The sequence below is a fragment of the Thalassophryne amazonica genome, chromosome 4 (assembly GCF_902500255.1).
Source record: "Thalassophryne amazonica chromosome 4, fThaAma1.1, whole genome shotgun sequence".
NCBI lineage: Eukaryota > Metazoa > Chordata > Actinopteri > Batrachoidiformes > Batrachoididae > Thalassophryne > Thalassophryne amazonica.
Window position 1 is genome coordinate 62,209,018 of NC_047106.1, and position 21,493 is coordinate 62,230,510.

General features: G+C 43.3%; 1 protein-coding gene across 1 annotated transcript in view; it reads left to right on the forward strand.

The window, feature by feature from the left end:
• The first annotated feature begins 5,115 nt into the window (after positions 1–5,115).
• The window catches only part of LOC117508294 (beta-galactosidase-1-like protein 2), a 75,319-nt gene continuing 58,941 nt past the window's right edge, over positions 5,116–21,493 (forward strand). The window contains exons 1-6 of the mRNA XM_034167990.1: positions 5,116–5,186; positions 5,845–6,027; positions 16,364–16,432; positions 18,526–18,621; positions 18,708–18,816; positions 18,914–19,006. Of these exons, the coding sequence (XP_034023881.1) occupies positions 5,864–6,027; positions 16,364–16,432; positions 18,526–18,621; positions 18,708–18,816; positions 18,914–19,006 (531 nt within the window). The 5' untranslated portion in view covers positions 5,116–5,186; positions 5,845–5,863. The remainder of the gene's footprint in view (positions 5,187–5,844; positions 6,028–16,363; positions 16,433–18,525; positions 18,622–18,707; positions 18,817–18,913; positions 19,007–21,493) is intronic.

The window sequence follows — 21,493 nt, forward strand, 5'->3', positions numbered from 1 at the left end:
CGCGCTTCCACCTGCGCGGCGAGAGCCTCCACCCTGCGGTTCAGGAGGGCGTTCTGCTCGGCCATCAAGTCTAACCGAGTCGTGAAAGCGGTGAGGATCCGCTGCAACTCACCGATTACCCCTCCTGCGGACGCCTGTGCGCCTTGTTCTTCCATTGGCCGTTCAACAGCCGGTTGACGCCCCTCGGGATCCATGACGCTGGCCGAGATATCCTGTTGGGAAAGTGTAGGAGCACGGACCCACAACAGGGGGCGCAAATGAACGGACAATGGAGTAAGTCAAAATAACAACGCTTTACTGTTGTGAATGTGCACAACGAATACAACCAATTACAGAAATGGACAACAGTCAATACACAAAAGTGTCGTGTGGGCAGGCTCGAAGATAGGAGACGCCTCTCCAAGGTAAGACCGGAACCACACGGCTTCCTCCGCCACAGGACCCCGGGAATACTGGAGCCGCCAAGTCCCGAACTCCCAGGTGGCCACTGCCTCCGCGTGTCGGACCTGGTACTGCTGGCGAGGGGAAAAGAACAGTTAGATGGGGGCGCGTTTGCACCCAGAACTCCGAATGGCAGGAAAGGTACCTCCACCTCTCGTTGGAACAGTAATCCAATAAACTAGCTCAGTCAAAAATATGTACTCTGTATGCTTCGATATGTTACCTCTCCGGTAGAAACGATATCTCGGCGATGAGTTGGAGATGCCGTCCTGCTGATATACCCCAGTGATAATTGCCGTCAGCTGTCTCAGGTGATGGGTGACAGCTGTTACCGAGGCTGCTCCTGTGGGGCGGCGGCGCCCTCTGGTGCCTGGAGCCCGCACTCCAGGCAGGGCGCCCTCTGGTGGTGGTGGGCCAGCAGTACCTCCTCTTCAGCGGCCCACACAACACTCATATTATCTTTATTCTTATTTAATTGTTCACTATAATAATCTTTTTTTTTTGTTTCCTAATTATTGTCAATAGTTTATTTTTATATTTTTTGTATCTGTGTTCTGTTTCCTTTGTTTGCATTTTTAAAAAGCACCTGTATAAATAGTTTTTCTTTGCACAAGCATTTTTTATTCCCTTTGTCAGCCATGGTTTATTTACTCTTTTCTTACTAATTTCTATTAATTTACAGTTTTTATTATATGATTTCATCAATATTTTCATAAATGAGTTATACATTAACATCACTGACATAAACTTCTTCCCAATTTTGATTTTTAAGATCATATTTTAATGCCTCTAAGGCTTTTACTGACTTGTCTCTTTTAAAGTTTATAACAGTTTTTTTCTTGTACCTATTTTTATATTTAAATATGAAAAGACTGGTAAATGATCACTAACATCTGTCATCAAGATCCCATTCCTGATAATTTCATCTGTTCTATTTGTAAATATATTGTCGATTACCGTTGCACTTTGCGATGTGATTCTGGTTGGTTTTGTTATCAAGTGGAATAACCCCAAACTATACATTGAATTCACAAAATCACTTATTCTTTGGCAACTGGAGCTCTCTATGTTAATGTTAAAGTCTTTTCTTCTCTGATTCCTGACTCCTATTTGCATCAAACCTGGCACTTGGATTATGGAATTGGCTTGGCCACGTCAGACAAATTTCAAACATTTGGGAAAAGTTAAGGTCACTGTGATCAAGATAAGTGAGGTCAAAGGTCAGAGTTCCACCAGGTGATGTGAATTATCTGGAATTATCTCCTAAACACAGTGACCACATTCTTTGCAGTGCTATATACAGTTGTAGACTTTTGATTTCAGTGTACCCGTGATTATGTGGGTCAGGATGGGGTTCACAGAGGCCTTGGCTGAGGTGAACCCCATCCTGGGTTCACCGAGGCCTTGGTGAGCCTCATCCTGAGCAGTTCCGCATAATCATGGGTACACCGAAATCAAAAGTCTATAACTGTTTTATTATATGGTAAACAAGAAAATTGGGAGTTTGTCTGTTGTTTTTTTTTTTTTTTTTTTTTTGCCTTCTTACTCTCAGCTGAGACGGTCGCATTTTTCTTCTCTCCCTCCCTCCTTATCTTTCCTGCTTCTGTGGCGTGTTGTCTGTGAGGCTGCCAGCTTTGCTCTTCTGGAAACAGCAAAAATGGATCTGATCAAGTGGTCTCTGAACGCAATTGACACTATTTTTTCTACAAGACACTCGGGAGCGGAGGACCCGACCTGTCCTGCCAGGACACGTGATGGGTTACGTGATGGACAGTTGGAGGAAATGGGAGGTCATGTGCCTGTACACGCTGTCTGTGGAGGACGTCGAAGATGTTTATATATTCGGCACGGTGGTGACCGGGTTTCTGCTGTGTGGAGCGGGCATAGTGCTGGTTTACCGGAAAATTAAGAAGGTGGAAGCGGCAATAATTGGCCGTCCAGGCTGCCCCACATGATTGATTCGATTGGAAGGGCAGTGTCAGCTCAGTCGGCGGGTGTTAACCGCACGTTGGAAACCATTTCTGGGAGAATGGCTGCACTGGAAAACCACTTTGATCGTCAGTATTGACCACATCTCCTCTCCTCTATTCAGATGTATTGAAAGCCACTCTGTTTCAGACTGTGGAATCTTTCAGGCGTCTGCTAATCTGGATATCTATTTGGCTCTCCAAACACAGCTGCACTTCAAGGCCGCTGTGATAAAAATCTCCTGAAGAAGAACAAAACTCATGCCTCACTCCCTGGTCTCTCCCCCGCCCTCAGCTTCTCCAGCTCTGACGTTGACTGTGGACAGTGGACTGTTCAGGGCTGGGCCCCTCCTCGCTCCAGGTTGGACGGACAAGGCTGTTGATGGCGCCTAAGGCTGCCTCCGGAGTGTTCTGTCTGATAACTGGACTCATCCAAATCTCGATCGTCGTCTCTCGTCTTGTTGTTGTTGTGTGATCATTGTTTATTGTGCTGAATGGGTTTTTTTTGTCCTTCATCGCTGCTGTGTGGTGCAACGCAGCAGCTATAAAGGCTTTTCTCTCCCAAGTTTACCTTGTGTGTGCTTTTATATGTGTTCATGTACCGGGCCGGCTTATGTGTGTTATGTGTTACGTGTGTGTCCTCTGTTGTCATGAGGCCGGTCATGGTTTGCTCAGCCCTGCTGTTGACCAAGGCAGGGATGTACATCTGGAGCTGGTCCCCGGGCGCCTAAAGGCGACTTCTGCTCCTAACTGGCAATTAGGATGGGTTAAATGCAGTAGACACATTTCATTGTGCAGGGAACATGTTCCTATGTGCATATGACAATAAAATTCTCTTGAATCTTGTCAAACATACTAAAACTGAAAAATCAATCTCAAGTTTCAGATCTTTATTATTACTGTCATACTGCACCAACAGGTCAAAAATACTTCATGAGCACAATCTCTACACAGGGGCTGCCTCGAGCTTCCTGTGGTGTCATGACGACGTAGGAATGTCTGCGTCAGGTGCGCGCTGCAGACAGACTGTGCACTCTGATTTCTCTAGTTTATATTTGTTCTTGTGCTGAGCTGCAGGTCTGCGCTCTGAGTTCTGTTATAGTTTATCTTTCCTACTTTGATTGGAAATCTTTGAATTTTTAGGTGCCATTAACTGCCTTTTGGTGCATATTTCACCACAAAATGCAACCACAGAGAAAAGATACTTCGTAACATTTCTTAATTAGAACTTGTAAAATCTTGAATGTGATGCTGTGATGTTATGATGACAAGTAACAGAGAACATCTGAAATGTCTGTGGTTAAAAAGTCAACACCCTTGCTACACCTTGCTGAATCATGGTCTGGTACAAATGTATCTGGCTGAGTCTCTTGCTGAATAGAGGATTCAGAAACAGCATTTGGTCAGTGACGGGGAGAAGGAGTCATTGTTGCTTACCCCTGTATATCATTGTAAATTTTAATTCAATAAATCACTTAAAAGCAGAATTTTGATTTTTTTTTTTTTTTTTTTTTTTGCGGGGGGGATGCAAGAAAGTAATGGACTGATTGTTTATTGTTTAGAGTCCATGTGCCTCTAATTCTTTGGATTTCTGAAGCAACAATCTGAAAACAAAAATGACATTTTTGTTATGTGTCGACGCGGGTTGAGGAGCGGACCTGCGTCTGACAGAACCCAGCGCTAAAAATAACCAGAAAGCGGTTCCAAAACAAAACAATTTATTTTTTACCCTCTTTGGTGCATAACAATGTGTACAAAGTAAACAGCGTCTTTCTGGTGGAGTGACTGTTGGCACGCTCTCCAGCGCCCGTAAGGATCAAAGCCCGGCACTCCTGGACCCACTACCACCGCCAAACACCCCCCAGGTGGACACGACAAACTGACTCTCTGTGAAGCAAAGAAGAGGTGAGGTAAGTCAGCAGTTACAACAATATCTTTCAAAAGACACACGCTATCAGCAACACATTCAGGTCTGTATCTTTTTTAACTTTATGCAAATGAGCAGCTTCTCACAACAGGTGGAGGATCACTTATCCGCATGCCACAGCAGTGAGAAGCAAGCTGCACAATTCTCATCACAATTCAAGTACACTGTGTAACAAAACACCAAGTTACTATCAACAATTAGTCAAACACTTAATCACCTTTGATGTGTGCTGACAGCATGTGTCCTCACCCTTCCCTGCTTCACGGGCTCGATGTGTCAAACCCAGGCGCGGTCCTCAGCGTCTCACAAACGAACATCACAAGGTCGAGTTCCCGGCAGTTCTGCTTGAATCACACATGACTTAAATGCAGAACGCCATCCAATTATCTGCTTCAGCTGAAAGTCTTTAAGGTTGCATGTGAGCACCATTCACAGGTGCTACACATGATGTTGATGAGGGTGAAGGATTCTTCAGCCAGCACCTTCTCCACAGACAAATCAGCTCTCATGCCACCTGGAGAGCAAAGAAAAGAAAAGAACACCAAAATATCCAGCCACACCCCCCAACACACAACAATTTTTTTTGATACATTTCATCAATTAAGTAGAATCTAACATAAAAGTCCAGTCTCCAAATGTAGAATCAAGACCAACACTTTGGGGTGAGGAGGTGGTGCATGCCAGTATGTTGCATAGTGACATGCTGTTCTCCTCTTTGGGAGAGAGAGAGAGAGAGAGAGAGAGAGAGAGAGAGATCTATTCTGTTGTCAGCCAGAAACAACAATACGTAGATTGTGTTGTCCACTGTGGCCTCCCAGCACTGTCATCTATTCAAAAGCTCCAGCCTCAAGGTACAGCATGGAACATTTTTCACATTGAATTTACATTTTCTAATCTTGCATTTGAGACTTTCATGTTGTCATTTTAAGACCAGTCATGTAGTGTTCTTTAAATGTTTTGCTTTGAAACGTAATTTACATTAACTGATTAATATGATGTTAGTATTTTACAAACGTCTCGTGAGCTCCCATTTGCTTAGACATGTTGTGACATGTCAAAACATTTTATATTTCTTTTAAATGATTTCAATTAGACTAACTTTTGAAGTTCACAAGACAATTTTTTACTGTTGTATTTTATGTTTTTCTTATTTTTTGTTCCATTTTATTATTAATTCTTCATGTTTATTTCATATATACACTTTTGTCAAGCAGGTAGCTCATTAACCCCACTCCTCCTCTCACTGTGGACCTGGATTCAATTGCGAGTCACAATACCTGTTTGTGTCCTTGGACAATAGACTTCATCTACTTTGTCTCAGTTCACCCAACTGTAAATGGGTACTGGCCTTTACTGGGGAAGCAACTTATGTTGGACTGGCGTCCTGTCCAGGGGGAGTTGTAGAGTCTCATGCATGTGATATTCTGGAATCCAGGTATCAGCACAGGCACCAATGGGCTTCAGGGCCTACATTGCACTTATCACTTCTTCTTATTCTTTGCCATCCAGACATAATCTTAACGTAAGAATGAGCTGTGTGGAGGGTCTGAGGGCCAACGGCTCTCAGTTCACGCTGGAAGGAAAACCCTTCCTCATCCTGGGAGGTTCCATCCATTACTTCCGAGTCCCTAGAGCCTACTGGGAAGACCGGCTGCTGAAGATGAAAGCCTGTGGCCTCAATACACTCACGACGTAGGTTCTCCACTGGATATTTAATTTTTCACAAATTGAACATGAATACATGTGTCAATTTTCTGGAGGACAATAAAAAGACAATTTATTAAAGAATGTTTTATTGCAACCAAAATATCACTGAATAATAATTATTAAAAATGCAATACGTCAAGTTGTGAATAACAAAGACAGGATAGTTTTATCACATTTTAAACAGCTCAACATATACAAATAATACCAGTATCTGGTGCACCCACTTTAATGGCTCTTTCACACATAGTGCGAAGTGTGGACGACGTGTGGACGAAAACGGCGAAACAGCACGAAACAGTTCGAAATCAGCGCAGCACGAAACATCACACCGATGAGCAGGCGTGCACGATGACAGCGCGACAGTTCATGCACACGACGGTGTCTGTCGAGCAGGAACAGCAGCTCACGCTGCTGCAGCTGCTCGCATTGTGTTCCATGGGACGAGTTGCACCACATCACGCTGCTGATCTGGAGGAAAATGAACTAAAAACCAGCTTTATAATTAGTGAATATCACTGGGTTGATAGTAGAGAAGCTTGAATCTTCAACTGGACTGGGTTGCTTGACGTGAGGACGTTTCGCTTCAAATCGCAGACGCTTCCTCAGCTAAAATTCTTGCTCTGGTAGTCTGACTTCCGTCTTGACAAGACGGAAGTCAGACTACCAGAGCAAGTCCAGTCCAGAGCCAATCTAGTTGAAGATTCAAGCTTCTCTACTATGGAAACCACCTGGACAACTGAGAGCCTACACAGAAACACTGGGTTGATATAAATACACTCAACAAAAATATAAACGCAACACTTTTGGTTTTGCTCCCATTTTGTATGAGATAAACTCAAAGATCTAAAACTTTTTCCACATACACAATATCACCATTTCCCTCAAATATTGTTCACAAACCAGTCTAAATCTGTGATAGTGAGCACTTCTCCTTTGCTGAGATAATCCATCCCACCTCACAGGTGTGCCATATCAAGATGCTGATTAGACACCATGATTAGTGCACAGGCGTGCCTTAGACTGTCCACAATAAAAGGCCACTCTGAAAGGTGCAGTTTTATCACACAGCACAATGCCACAGATGTCGCAAGATTTGAGGGAGCGTGCAATTGGCATGCTGACAGCAGGAATGTCAACCAGAGCTGTTGCTCGTGTATTGAATGTTCATTTCTCTACCATAAGCCGTCTCCAAAGGCGTTTCAGAGAATTTGGCAGTACATCCAACCAGCCTCACAACCGCAGACCACGTGTAACCACACCAGCCCAGGACCTCCACATCCAGCATGTTCACCTCCAAGATCGTCTGAGACCAGCCACTCGGATAGCTGCTGAAACAATCGGTTTGCATAACCAAAGAATTTCTGCACAAACTGTCAGAAACTGTCTCAGGGAAGCTCATCTGCATGCTCGTCGTCCTCATCGGGGTCTCGACCTGACTCCAGTTCGTCGTCGCAACTTCGCACAGCCATTGAAGAGGAGTGGACCAACATTCCACAGGCCACAATTGACAACCTGATCAACTTTATGCGAAGGAGATGTGTTGCACTGCATGAAGCAAATGGTGGTCACACCAGATACTGACTGGTATCCCCCCCCCAATAAAACAAAACTGCACCTTTCAGAGTGGCCTTTTATTGTGGACAGTCTAAGGCACACCTGTGCAATAATCATGGTGTCTAATCAGCATCTTGATATGGCACACCTGTGAGGTGGGATGGATTATCTCAGCAAAGGAGAAGTGCTCACTATCACAGATTTAGACTGGTTTGTGAAGAATATTTGAGGGAAATGGTGATATTGTGTATGTGGAAAAAGGTTTAGATCTTTGAGTTCATCTCATACAAAATGGGAGCAAAACCAAAAGTGTTGCATTTATATTTTTGTTGAGTATATAAATAATAAAAGGTCTGTTAGAAAAGTATTGGACCTTTTTATTTTTTGCATAAACCTGATGGATTTGAATCACGTGTGCTTGCATGAGCCAACCTTGAACCTTCTTGTGCATGCGTGAACTTTTTCATGCCTGTCGATTGCGTCATTTTCTGGTAAGCAGCCTTTGTGTGAGGATGTGTGTTGCGCTCTCGGCGGATTTTCATTGCAAGGAAAATGGTGGAACGACTGGAGCAGCGCCGCATCAAATTTTGCCAGAAACTGAGCGACAACCAGGTGGAAACCATTCGGAAGATTCAGACGGCTTTCAGTGACGATCCTCTGGGCATCACACAGAGCAGTACAACCGGTTTAAAGATGTCAACACAACAGTGGAGAGTGAGCCACGCTCCAGTCGGCCATCAACATGCTGAAATGACCAGATAATTTCCAAAGTGAACGCTGTGGTGATGCGGGACCGTCATGTGACTATCCGTGAAATTGCGGAAGAGGTGGACATCAGCACTTTTTCGGCACATTCCACTGTGAAAGAAGATTTGGCCATGAAAACAGTGGCGGCGAAATTCGTGCCGAAGCTGATGGAGGAGCAAAAGCACCTCCGTGTTGAAGTCTCACAGGACATGCTGGACTCTGAAAAATGATGCCCACCTCTTCCACAATTTCTCGGATAGTCACACTACTGAAAAGCCACCGAAAGCTGTCTGAATCTTCCGAATGGTTTCCACCTGGCTGTCGCTCAGTTTCTGGCAAAATTTGATGCAGAAGCGCTGCTCCAGTCGTTCCGCCATTTTCCTTGCAATGAAAATCTGCCGAGAGCATAACACACATCCTCACACAAAGGCTGCTTACCAGCAAATGACACAATCGACAGGCATGAAAAAATTCACGCATGCGCACGCAGGTTCAAGGTTGGCTCATCCAAGCACACATGATTCAAATCCATCAGGTTTTAGCAAAAAATAAAAAGGTCAGATACTTTTCTAACAGACCTCGTATATAAAGGGGGACCTAATACAGAATTCCACAGTTAAATAACCCTGGTTAAAAAAAAAAAACACACAAAATCTACAGGATTTGAATCTCCACACCCAAATTACCAGACAGCAATTCTACCACTGCACCACAATCCCTGCCTTGTAAAAGGAGCGTGAAATGGCTCTGATCAACAAGCAGACAAACCTATTTTCTCACACAAAAAAAACACATACAGACAAGCTTAGACAAATTTCACTCCCAGTATGACAGTGGTTGTCTGCAGTCTGTTGTCGTACCAAGAGTGTGACTGGCCACACATTTGCTAAGTGCCATGCAAGCGGTGTTAGGTGTTCGTGCATGTCACCTGGAATTTGGCCAACACCTGCCGCAAGAAGGTGAGATTTGTTCGCACAGCACACACTTTGTCTTTCAGGCGCTTGTGTCCACAAATAGTTGTAGCATCAGGTGTACAAGGCGTTTGTGACAGGGACGACATTACACCAATCCAATCCTATTCACCTTTATTTGTATAGCACATTTTAAGAAAAAATAAGGTTACCAAAGTGCTGCAAATAAAATAAAATACAGTACACGGTTTGCACACGATTCCTGCGTCATGCGCACTAAGTGTGCACTTCATCCAAACTTTGCACTATGTGTGAAGGGGGCCTAAGAATAGACACAAACAATGAATGGAGGTCGTGTGAGTTTATTGTCATTGAGCGGTGGATTTGTCTGCTGTCACACAGGTTGCCAAGATCATATTCATCTCAAGTGATCTTGGAGAACAACATGTCCATGCTGTTGTTTAATTTAAATTCTGGGTCATCTTGGCTTTGTTGTCATGCTCAAACACCAGTTTGTTGTTTCCTGCCATGTTGCTCCAACAGGGCGAAAGAGAACTTGTTGGTATCATGTTGTGCCTTTAGATTTCTTTAACAAAAGTCAGCCGTAGAGAACAGAACCACATCACTCCTTCTGTGTACGGTCAAGCATAGTCTTCACCTTGATGATGACAGACTCTGCGACCAGCTGTCGGCCATCACTGCCTTGAGAGTTTGTGCTAGTGTCAATATCAGACCCTAATTTGTTATTCTTTTCCACATGTTCCGCCATTAATCTGTCATGATATCATGCTGACAGTATTGAAGGCAAATTGCTTTAGTTGTGTTGAACTAATTGTGAATATAGCACAAAGACAGTATTGCAGTCCTGTCTTGTGGTGTTTGGTCTTTGTGCACAGCCATTGTGCAACAGCCTCAAATGCATGACACTGAGGATGGGTGGGTGTCAAAATCCAACCAGTGGACCACATCGTGTCACCTGGGTAAAGGATCAAGTAGGGTATTGCCTGCTGGGATGAAATACGGTAGGGACCTTGTGTGCCCCATGGTAAGTAATCATGAAGGCCCAACAGGAACCCTGACCACGAGACAGCTGGAGCTGGGGATCTGGTGAAACATAAGTTTTCAATGGCAGATTAGGCAGAGGAGGTGATGGCTTATAAGCCACCTGTTGTGAAGGATATTCCCACGTTAAACAAACCCTCACAAAGGCATCTTTGGATTGACAATCGATCAAGAGATGAGTTTCCTCATTGCCAAGGGATTGCTACATTAAAATGGTGTACAACCTTCTATTATTGCCTGCATTCACCATCACTTTGTACATGACGGTGTACAGGGCAATGATGTGTGTTATGTGTCGGACGCAGCCCGGAGAACCGACCAGCGTTTGAAGGACCCAGTATAAAATAAGCAGAGCACGGTACAAAGGATAACAGAGTTTAATAAACATAACAGTGATGTGAAAAAATATAAAAGTGCACGGTCTGGCGTGGTGGATTGCGGTGCGCTCCCAGCAGCGCTAACGGTCCGGAGCCAGAACCAATTCGGACCCAAGGACCCCGCCGACACCCCCCAGGTGGCCGCGACAAACCGAGTCTGTGAAAGAAGGAATCATTATGTGAGTCCACACTCAACACACAGAGAGAACGCTCAAAGGTGCACAAACAGCAAACACTTCCTGGCTTAATTACTAATCAGCTTCCCACCCTGCAGGCATGGAACATCCAGTTCACAAAACTCCACTGCAGAGGAAGCTGATTACACAACCAACATACAGCTCAATATAATAAGGTGTGAGGGACACCACATTTACTGACTGTATAAATGTTAGTCACAAAATCTAACGTACCTCAGGAAGTGTGCTGACGAGCATGAGACCTCACCCCCTCCTCTTTCACAGACCATGCATCAAACCTGGACGTTCTCTGCATCCACTGATGATGAGATGGCTCTAGAGACGACGATCTCACCCGTCTGGTCACAAGGTCGAGTCTCTGGCAAATACACACTGTGTACTCCAGTCTTAAATGCCACCATGTTCCAATCCATTGTAGATGCACCACAGCTGTGAGTCCTGACGAACCGCAGGTGATCAGCCTCAGGTGATCAGGGTGAGGTCCTGATAAACTCAGCTACACAGCCACTCAGTCCCAAATGCAAGCCACCTGGAAGGAAAAACAAAAGACAGGACAGAAAACAGAAACAAAAGGCAGCCAGGCCCCCCCAGCCACACAACAGATGTGTGCAGTATTCTCATCACGTGTGTTTGTCTGCCTGATAGTGTGGTATGAGTGATGTGATGGTGTTGCAAATACATCATGAAATTATGTTATAATTGTCTGAAAAACATTTTCCAGAACATCTCCAACACCTACAGGGCTAGAGAGGTGAAAGCTCCAATCTTTTGGACCAAAACTTAAAAGGATCATAAGGATCAGCTTATGTCATTACATGGTATAAGTGACATCACAGTGACATTATTAAAACATCATAAAATGGCATCTCTAGTTTGATAAAGACATTTCCTGGATATTTCCAACCTACAGATTAACAAAGTCTAGTTTATTGGTCTCTCTAATACAAAGTCTGTGAGCATCATCCACACCACCAAGGAACTACCTTGGGTGCTGGATTCCAACCACCAAAGCAGACAATGGTCCATCTCTAAAACAACCATCTACCTGCCACAGTAAGGTGTGACTTGGGCATCCCCTTGGCATTCTTCAGCTACTGACGTCCTCAGCACTCGGTCGCCTGCTCACTGGATCATGTACGGAAAAACATGCCACATTGCCAAAATGTTAAAGCTGATGTTCCTTCACAATGCAAGTGATACTTCTCATGTTAGTCTCTCTAACAAGGATCCTCCAAAGAGATTTAGTCCCAAAGACATCCAGTTGTCACCTTAAGTCACAGGTAAATATCTGAGTCTCATAAATATAGGGTAGGAGAGGTAGCACCAGGACCCTCAAGACTTTAACCTTCATTCTGCTGCAAAGATATTGGCATTGCCAAACACCTCTGTCCAGTGAAATGAGTCCATAAGCTCTTTCTGGACACCTCTTGATCTCAAAGGCAGAGGACCCAGAGACAAAATTGAATGTCTCTTCAAGTTCAACACTTTCACCACATGCAGATACACTTGTGATGGCTGAGTAAAGGAAGTCGTAAGAAGTCTGAATCTTTGTCTTGATCCAAGACAACTGCAACCCAGGTACTGTGACTCCTTAGTCAGCTTCTCAAGCACTGCAATGAGAGTATTCATTGACTCCATAAAGATCACAGCAGTGTCTGCAAAGCCAAGTTCATTAAACCTTCCCTTGATAACAAAAGCACCTAAGTCTCTGGTTTCCACAAACCTACCAAACACCCAGTCCATGCAAGCATTGATCAGTGTAGGAGCCAGAACACTTTATCATTATCCCTAGTACCTCTCATCCAATATTTGGAAAGGACTATCATACTCAGCTATGTCTACAGTTATGTGTGTGTGGTGTGTTCATCATCACGCAGATGCCTTGCAATCAAATTACATGAATTCTTTCAGCTTGCATTAATTGTCCATGATGAGATGTGGCATAATATTGAAGTTTTTGGATGTTGCAAGGGGACAACCTCAGTTCTTTCTCTGGGGATGTTGTGAAAGTGTCGTGACACGGACCCACAACAGGGGGCGTTAATGAACGGACAATGGATAAGCCAAAAAGTAACAATTTAATGTTGTGAATCACACAACGATGTACAGACAATAACAATATAGTGACTGTCAATCATACACCAGGTGACATGTGGGCAGGCTCGACGATAGAAGACGCCTGGCGAGAGAAAAGCCGGATCCACACAGCTTCCACTGCCAACGGAGCTGAAGAACACCGGAGCCGCCAAGCCCTGTGCCCCAGGTGGCCGCTGTCTTCAGCAGTCAGACCCGGTACTGCTGGCAGAGAACAGAGACAGTCCAGATGAGTTTGAGGTCGCACACTCAGTAATCCCACAGTCTGTATTCAGTAAAGGAGGGAGAACCTCCACCTCCAATCACACACTTGTGCAGCTCCTGAGTTAACCACTTATCTGAGTGGGGTGTGAGGCGAAGCCGTCGCAGTCCACACCAAACGCCAACTCCGCAGATAAGGCACACCACAGGGAAACGGCTGCAAAAAGAGATCAGACTAATACTCAAAGTTTAAGTCAGCAGAGAAAATTACCTGATTGGTAGTTGATTTCTCAGCGAGGAGGTGGAGTTGCAGTCCGGCCTTTGTAGTGGTGGTGATGGGTGACAGCTGGTGTTGATAGGTGACAGCTGTCACTTCCAGCGGCTCCAACGCCCTCTGTGCTTGGAGCCCGCACTCCAAGCAGGGCGCCATCTGGTGGTGGTGGGCCAGCAGTACCTCCTCTTCAGCGGCCCACACAACAGGGGAGTTTGCATGCTCCATCAGTGCATTAGTTTTCTCCAGCCATTCAATTGTCTGCAGAACATACAAATCAGACTTGACATGGAATAAATATTGATTTTTAAAAAGTGCAAAATTCCAATTGTTTTCTTCAACTCTGGTCTTTAAACAGTAAGAGTTTGCAGTTTCTAATGCACATGCATGCTGGATTTTTCAAAGTACATAAAATAACAGCATCTGGCATTTGCAATGCTGAAGATGCCTAGGTTATGGAATGTGTAAATTCAACCAATTATCTGTAAATTCTACAGGTTATATAGGATGTCCCAAAAAAGTGCCACAAAATCATCACAATCAACAGCTAATCTGAATTCTGTTTTTTTTTTCCCACAGACATCAAGATATATGTGAGGAATTTCTTCTGATGTAGTTTGAGACTGATCCAATGAGGATGCTGCTTACAATCATGCAGTCTGCTTACAATTTGAGGGAAACTGGTGGAATTCTAAGTTTAGACCAAATCAAGGGTGCAAACCCAATGACAATATCAATGTCATTTTGCAGTTAGAAAAGATCCAGACAGAAAGACAAGATTGTAAAGAAGTTTCAAACTGATAGAACTTGTGAATGCCTAAACTGAGGTGAAATTAGAAATGAACACCAGAGATAAAATTCCCTGAGATATGCTTCAAGACGACATATGACAGATATCAGTATCCAAATGTGTATAGATATTCTATGGCTTTATTTTTGTGGCACTGTTTTTGGGACACCCTGTATTAATCAAATGCTCTTGACGATGCAATGTTTTAAAAAAGGTGTTTTGATGAAAAAAAAACCTGGCACCTGTGGTTGCCAGAATAGTTGTCAAAATACAGTACAAATGTGTAAATACTATTAAATAAAATACTCTAAATTTTACTGTGTAAAATAAATAAATTAGTGAAAAGAAAATGGGGTACAGAGAGCCTTGAACAAGGGATATTCTGCATTACCTCCTTATGCCACAATGTTGTCTATGGCGTGAATTAGTCTGAAAAAGGAATGAACTGCAAAATCCTGTTATGTGTCGGACGCAGCTCGGAGAACCGACCAGCGTTTGAAGGACCCAGTATGAAATAAGCAGAGCACGGTACAAAGGCTAACTGAATTTAATACATAACAGTGATACAAAAAACAACAAAAGAAAGTGCGGTCTGGCGTGGTGCGCTCCCAGCAGCGCTAACGGTCCGGAGCCAGAAGCTGTTCGGACCCAAGGACCCCGCCGACACCCCCCAGGTGGCCGCAACAAACCGAGTCTGTGAAAGAAGGAACCATTATGTGAGTCCACACTCTACACACAGAGAGAACACTTAAGGTGTACAAACAGCAAACACTTCCTGGCTTGATTACTAATCAGCTTCCCAACCTGCAGGCATGGAACATCCAGTTCACAAAACTCCACTGCAGTGGAAGCCGATACATGACTAACATACAGCTCAATATAATAAAGGTGTGAGGGACACCACATTTACTGACTGCATAAATGTTAGTCACAAAATCTAACGTACCTCAGGAAGTGTGCTGACGAGCGTGAGACCTCACCCCCTCCTCTTTCACAGACCGTGCATCAAACCCTGGACGTTCTCTGCATCCACTGATGATGAGATGGCTCCCGAGACGACGATCTCACCCGTCTGGTCACAAGGTCGAGTCTCTGGCAAATACACACTGTATACTCCAGTCTTAAATGCCACCATGTTCCAATCCATATAGATGCACCTCAGCTGTGAGTCCTGACGAGCCGCAGGTGATCAGGGTGAGGTCCTGATAACCTCAGCAACACAGCCACTCAGTCCCAAATGCAAGCCACCTGGAAGGAAAAACAAAAGACAGAAACAAAAAGGCAGCCAGGCCCCCCAGCCATACAACAAATCCACTTTATCCACTTGATATATAGCCTTCTGAATTCTAAACGGACATGATTTTTTTTTCAGATCTCCTCGTATTAACATACTTTGTATAAATACAATAAAATGTTAATATGTCAATCATATAAACAATTCAATGTATTTTCAGAGTACTTCCCATTGTGTGATAGCACAGTGGCAACAAACAGTTTACATGTTTGTCTCCCAAGCAAAATTTCCCAGGTTCCAGGCTGCCTGAGGTCCATCAACATGAACAGCTGGAGTTATGTTAGAAAAACCTGATCAACATTTTGATCCCATCCTAAACCTCCTGTGGTTGCCTTGAGCAAAATGAACAGTACAACAGAATCTCACTGAATGGGATTCAATGTACAATACATTACATGTAAGTTCGACAGAAATAATTTGTTCAAACAGCATAATGACAATAAAAAAATATACTTTTGGATTTACTGGTTTCAAATGTTAATTTTTTGGTACATTGCAACAGCTTTATATCATAAAATCTACAGGGTCTGTAAAGGCATTTCTAGCAACGGTAGCTGCCAGTTTATTGTTAAAGCAACAAGCGTTTTTACAGTGTGTCATTTTCAAATGTAATGTAACAAGTGTACTGACCTTGATTGACTGCAGCACATGCAGATGTAGTTTATATTTGGAATCTATTTTAGTGATTAAAAAAAGTATATTACTACACAAATTTAGAATCTTGTCAACACGTTTCATTGTCTTTCAGTATATTTTGTATAAATTTGGAATGTGGCATATTTTATTGTTTATTTGGAACAAGGTATATTTTTGTTATTTTCAGATATGTGCCATGGAACCTGCATGAGCCTGAGAGGGGAATGTTTAACTTCCAGGACCAGTTGGATTTAAAGTAAGCCTTCTTCTCTTACATTTGAAAGGTTACAGTTATGGCTGGAAGTTTACATACACTCATCATGGACATGAATGTCACGGTAATTTGGGGCATTTAATGACGTCCTTGAATTGTTTTTTAGTCAGGGTGGAATGATTGTACACTATACATTGTTCATGACTTTAAAAAACAAGAATTAGATGCACAAGTTTGAATTTATTTGGGGTCCTCTTCTCTAATTCCACAGAGTCAAAATTATACATTCAGTCTCCAATATTTACATGACCACCCACTAATATATGGTTAAATGTCCTTTAGTAAGGTGCACTTTTAGTTGCCATCAACAAGCTTCTGGCATAATTCTGGTGGGATATTTAACCACTCTTCTTAGCAGAATTGGTAGAGCTCATTTAAATTGATAGGTTTCCTGGCATAGACCCTGCTTATAAGTGTAGTCCACAAATAGCGTTGAGGTTGGGGCTTTGGGAAGGACATTCCAGATGTTTAATGTTAGCCTGCTTTATCCAACCCACAACCAGTTTTGATGTGTGTTTGGGGATCATTGACCTGTTGGAACATACATTTGTGGACAAGTTAAAATCATGTAGCTGTTGATTTGTGGTGATGTTAAAGGATTTAAAGGCAGTCTTCCTTCTTCATTATTGCTTCCATTTTCTGCAGTGCACCACTATTACTAGTAGTAAAACAAACACAGAGCATGATGATACCACCACCATGCTTGACAGTTGGTGCAGTGTTCTTAGGTATGAAAGCCTCACCTTTACTCCTCCAAACATACACTGAAAAAAGTGAAACACAGTGCACTTCATTCAAAGTGCTTATTTACATTGGTCTAATGGAAAATTGTGGTTTCCAGTTTAAATCTGCTGGAATCACTTTACAAAATCATAAATATACATTGTGACAAACTAAAAAAATTAGCTGTAACAAATTACATCAATTTTTTTAAGTTGATCCAAAGTATCATTTTTTTCAGTGTACCACTTGTCGTCACCAAAATAGCTCAATCTTTGTCTCATCTGACCATAATATTTTTCACCAGAAGGAACTTGGGCTGTCCATTTTGGCAGGTCCAAATTTCAGTCTAGCTTGAAACTGTTGATTTTGGAGCTGGGGCTTCTTTCTTGATTGGCAACTTGTCAGTCCATGGTGATGTAAAATTCACTTCACTGTGGACACTGATGCTGGTGTTCCAGTGGTTCTCTGTTCATGGCAAGAATGAGACCTGGTGGTTCCTGGGCTGTTTCTGAACATCCTAACCAATTTCCTCTCATCTGAGGGTAACAGCTTCTTCTTCTAGATCAGGGGTAGGCAACCTGTTCCAGAAAGAGCCATGAGGGTGCAGGTTTTCTTTGCAGCCACTGACTCCACCAGGTGATTTCACTGATTAACTGATTCCATCTGCTCAAAGTGATATTAATCAGTAAAATCACCTGGTGGAGTCAGTGGCTGCAAAGAAAACCTGCACCCTCATGGCTCTTTCTGGAACAGATTGCCTACCCCTGTTCTAGATGTTGGCAAGTGTTGATGCACCTGACTAACTTGTGCTTAAGTGCAATTATTTGAATGGATGATCTTGGAATCTGTAGTTGACATGGAGTTCTATGGCCTTTCCCATTGTTGTGAGTATTGGTCAGTCCAATGTGTTCTGTCAAACACATCCTTTTTATGCTGGGAAATAGTAAGTACCAGATGTCATCAATCATAATCACTAAGGATGAGTTAGTTACAAGTTAATAGGTCTTGGTCTTGTCACATTAAAGGACATTGTAGAATCTTCAAAAAAGAAAGATAAAAGTGCATGTATAAATTTGACCCGGTGTGGATTCAAGAAGATCCAAAATAAAATCTAATTTGTGCACCCAATTCTTGTTTTTTAAGGTCAGTCATGATGTATGCTGTACAATCATTCCATCCTGGCAAAAAAACAGTTCAAAGACATAATTAAAAGCCCAGAATTACCATAACATTCATGCCCATGATGAGTGTATGTAGATTTCTGTCCACAGCTGCAGCATCATTTTGGCTATTTAAAATAGTAATCTAAATAGTTCTTGTGAAAATGAAAGAAAAATAACAGATTTTCTTAGGGCTTACATCACCTTAGCAGCAGAGCTGGGCCTGTGGGTGATCCTGCGGCCTGGACCTTACATCTGCGCTGAATGGGATTTGGGGGGGTTGCCGAGGTAATGTCATCAGCTGAAAACAGTTGCATTCAAACACTGGCATAAAGCAGCAGTTTGTCACCAAGTTGTTCTGATTTTCATTTCAGCTGGTTGTTACAGGATAAGCACATGCAGCTGAGGACAACATACCCTGGATTTGTTGACGCTGTTAACATCTACTTTGACAGGCTTGTCCCTGTTATCAAACCACTGATGGTAAAATTACTTCATGAAAGAATGTATTTAAGAATGAGATTTTCCTGAAAGCAAAGCAAATTGATTGATGGTTGTTTCGTTTGTTTTGTTTTTTAAGTTTGAAGAGGGAGGTCCGATCATTGCAGTCCAAGTTGAGAATGAGTATGGATCCTATGCAAAAGATGAGAAATACCTGCTGTTTATAAAAAATGTGAGTATCTTATTATCTGGCATTTTCCCCCTTGTAATATTAAAGTTATTTCATAATGTAGTTAATGCAACATAATCCTTTCATGCTAAGTTTGGCACACATTGGGTCGTCCATTCATCCATCGGCCATCCATCTGATTCTCTGAGATCCTTCCAGAACTGATACATGTGAGATTAATGGGGAACTGCAGAAATCTGGAGTGTGCTGAGGACCACTGGATGTATTATATGGATGGAGAATGTTCCTTCTATGACTGATCGTTTTTTGATCACCAACTCACTTTACTCAGACTCTGTTCCTCACCATTTGGATGTATTTTGAGCCATCAGTCATTGCAACTGCTTCGAAATGTACATGAATCAGAAACAGAATTGAATTTATTGCCAAGTAAGTTCTCACATACAAGAAATTTGATGTGGTGTCATTGGTGCATAAACAACAATAAAAAGAAAAGGAAAAAAAATACTTCTGCAAGAAGTGAAGGAGTGAAATAGCCAAATAGGCAAATCTATGTTTACTGTCAAGTAGATATAGTGGAATGGGGCTGTGCAGGCATGCAGATGAACAGCTAGGGATGATCAGCCTCTGGTTTGTGGGAGTGGTAGGGAGGCAGGGTAAATGGGGGGTCTCTGGCATTATTTATAAGTCTAGCTGTGGACAGAAAGAAGCTGTTTTTGTGTCTTGAGGGTTTAGTCCTGATGGATCTCAGCCGTCTGCCAGAGGGGAGGGTAACAAAAAGTTTGTGTCCAGGGTGAGACACTATCTTCCTTAATGTCCCCAGGGCCGTGGAGGTGTACAGGTCCTGTAGGGATGGCAGATTGCAGTCGATCACCTTCTCTACTGCGTGGATGACACACTGCAGTCTGCTCCTGTCCTTAGCAGTGGCAACAACATACCAGACTTTGATGGAGGAGGAGATGATGGACTCAGTAATGGCAGTATAGAAGTTCACCATCAAGGTGTTTAGCAGGTTGAATTTCCTCAGCTGCCGCAGAAAGTACATCCTCTGTTGTGCTCTCTTGGTGAGAGAGCTGAGGTTCAGTTGCTTAGCTGCTTTTTCTTCCTGTTTATTAAAAAAAGAACCATTCTTACCACTTTCTTCCTTCCCACTGTTGCCAGTGTGCTTGCTCAGAGGTGGGTCAGGTTAGACCTTACTCATGTGAAGCACTGTGGGGCAATTTATGTTGTGATTTGACACTGTATAAATAAATTGAGTTGAGTCTTCCTCCAGGTGTCAAGCATCACACAGCACAACCGCACCAATGCAGTTGTCATTTTCAACTCCAGCACCTTACAAGTTTGCTCGCAGTCACCTGTGCACCCATTGCTGTGTTAAAATGAGGTGTGGTCAGGTGCAGTGCTGGAATTGTTATTGTGGAGAAGCAGCCACAGATCACCAAAAACCTGTTCTGAAGTCATGCACAGAGATATTTACAAGGTCTATTAGAAAAGTATCTGACCCTATTATTTTTTTCAAAAACCATATGGATTTGAATCATGTGTGATTGCGTCAGCCAAGCTTGAACCTTCGTGCGCATGCGTGAGTTTTTTCACGCCTGTCGGTTGTGTCATTCGCCTGTGAGCAGGCTTTGAGTGAGGAGTGGTCCACCCCTCGTCGGATTATTCATTGTTTAGGAATGGCTCAGAGACTGACGCTTTATTTGATCAAAATTTTTTCAGAAACTGTGAGGGACATCAAAGTGGACACCATTCGAGAAATTCAGATGGTTTTTGGTGAAAATTTTATGGGCTTCAAAGAGATTACTGAGTGTTACTGTCGCTTTAAGGATGGCCCAGAGCGACTGGTGGTGCGCCGCACTCCGAAGCGCCATCGACAGGCTGAGCGACCATTTCATTTCTAAACGGATGGCTGTATGGATCCGTGACCATCGTGTGCAATTTCTCTGGTTATCACAAGAGCTGGACATCAACCATTTTCCGGCAGATTTCAATTTTAACAAGAGATTTTGTCATGGAAAGCCGAGCGGAGGCTTCGCGCGTCACGATGGATTCGCTACTGGAGCGAGACAAAACCACCTCCGTTTTGGTCTCACAGGACGGCTTTGAGATGGCGTTCAGGCAGCTGTTGGTGGTTTTTCCATCGAGTGATTATCCGAGAAATTGTGGATGTGCCTGGACATGCCAGAACATGTCCCGTGAGGCTTCATCACGGCATTGCTTTGCGCCATGCGGCACCGCCGCGACGCGCGGAATTCCTCCGCACGTCTGTCTCACTGTGCTGAAAAAGTGCTGATGTCCACGTCTTTTCACAATTCCTGTGCTAGCCAGATGACATCCCAGATAAAACATAGCGTCCAGTTTGGAAATGAACAGCACATTCCACTGTTACAGGAGTTTTTGTCATGGAAAGAGGAGCGGAGGCTTCGCGCGTTGTGGTGGTGCCGCATGGCGCAAAGCAACGCCGTGATGAAGCCTCACGGGACATGTTCTGGCATGTCCAGGCACATCCACAATTTCTCGGATAAT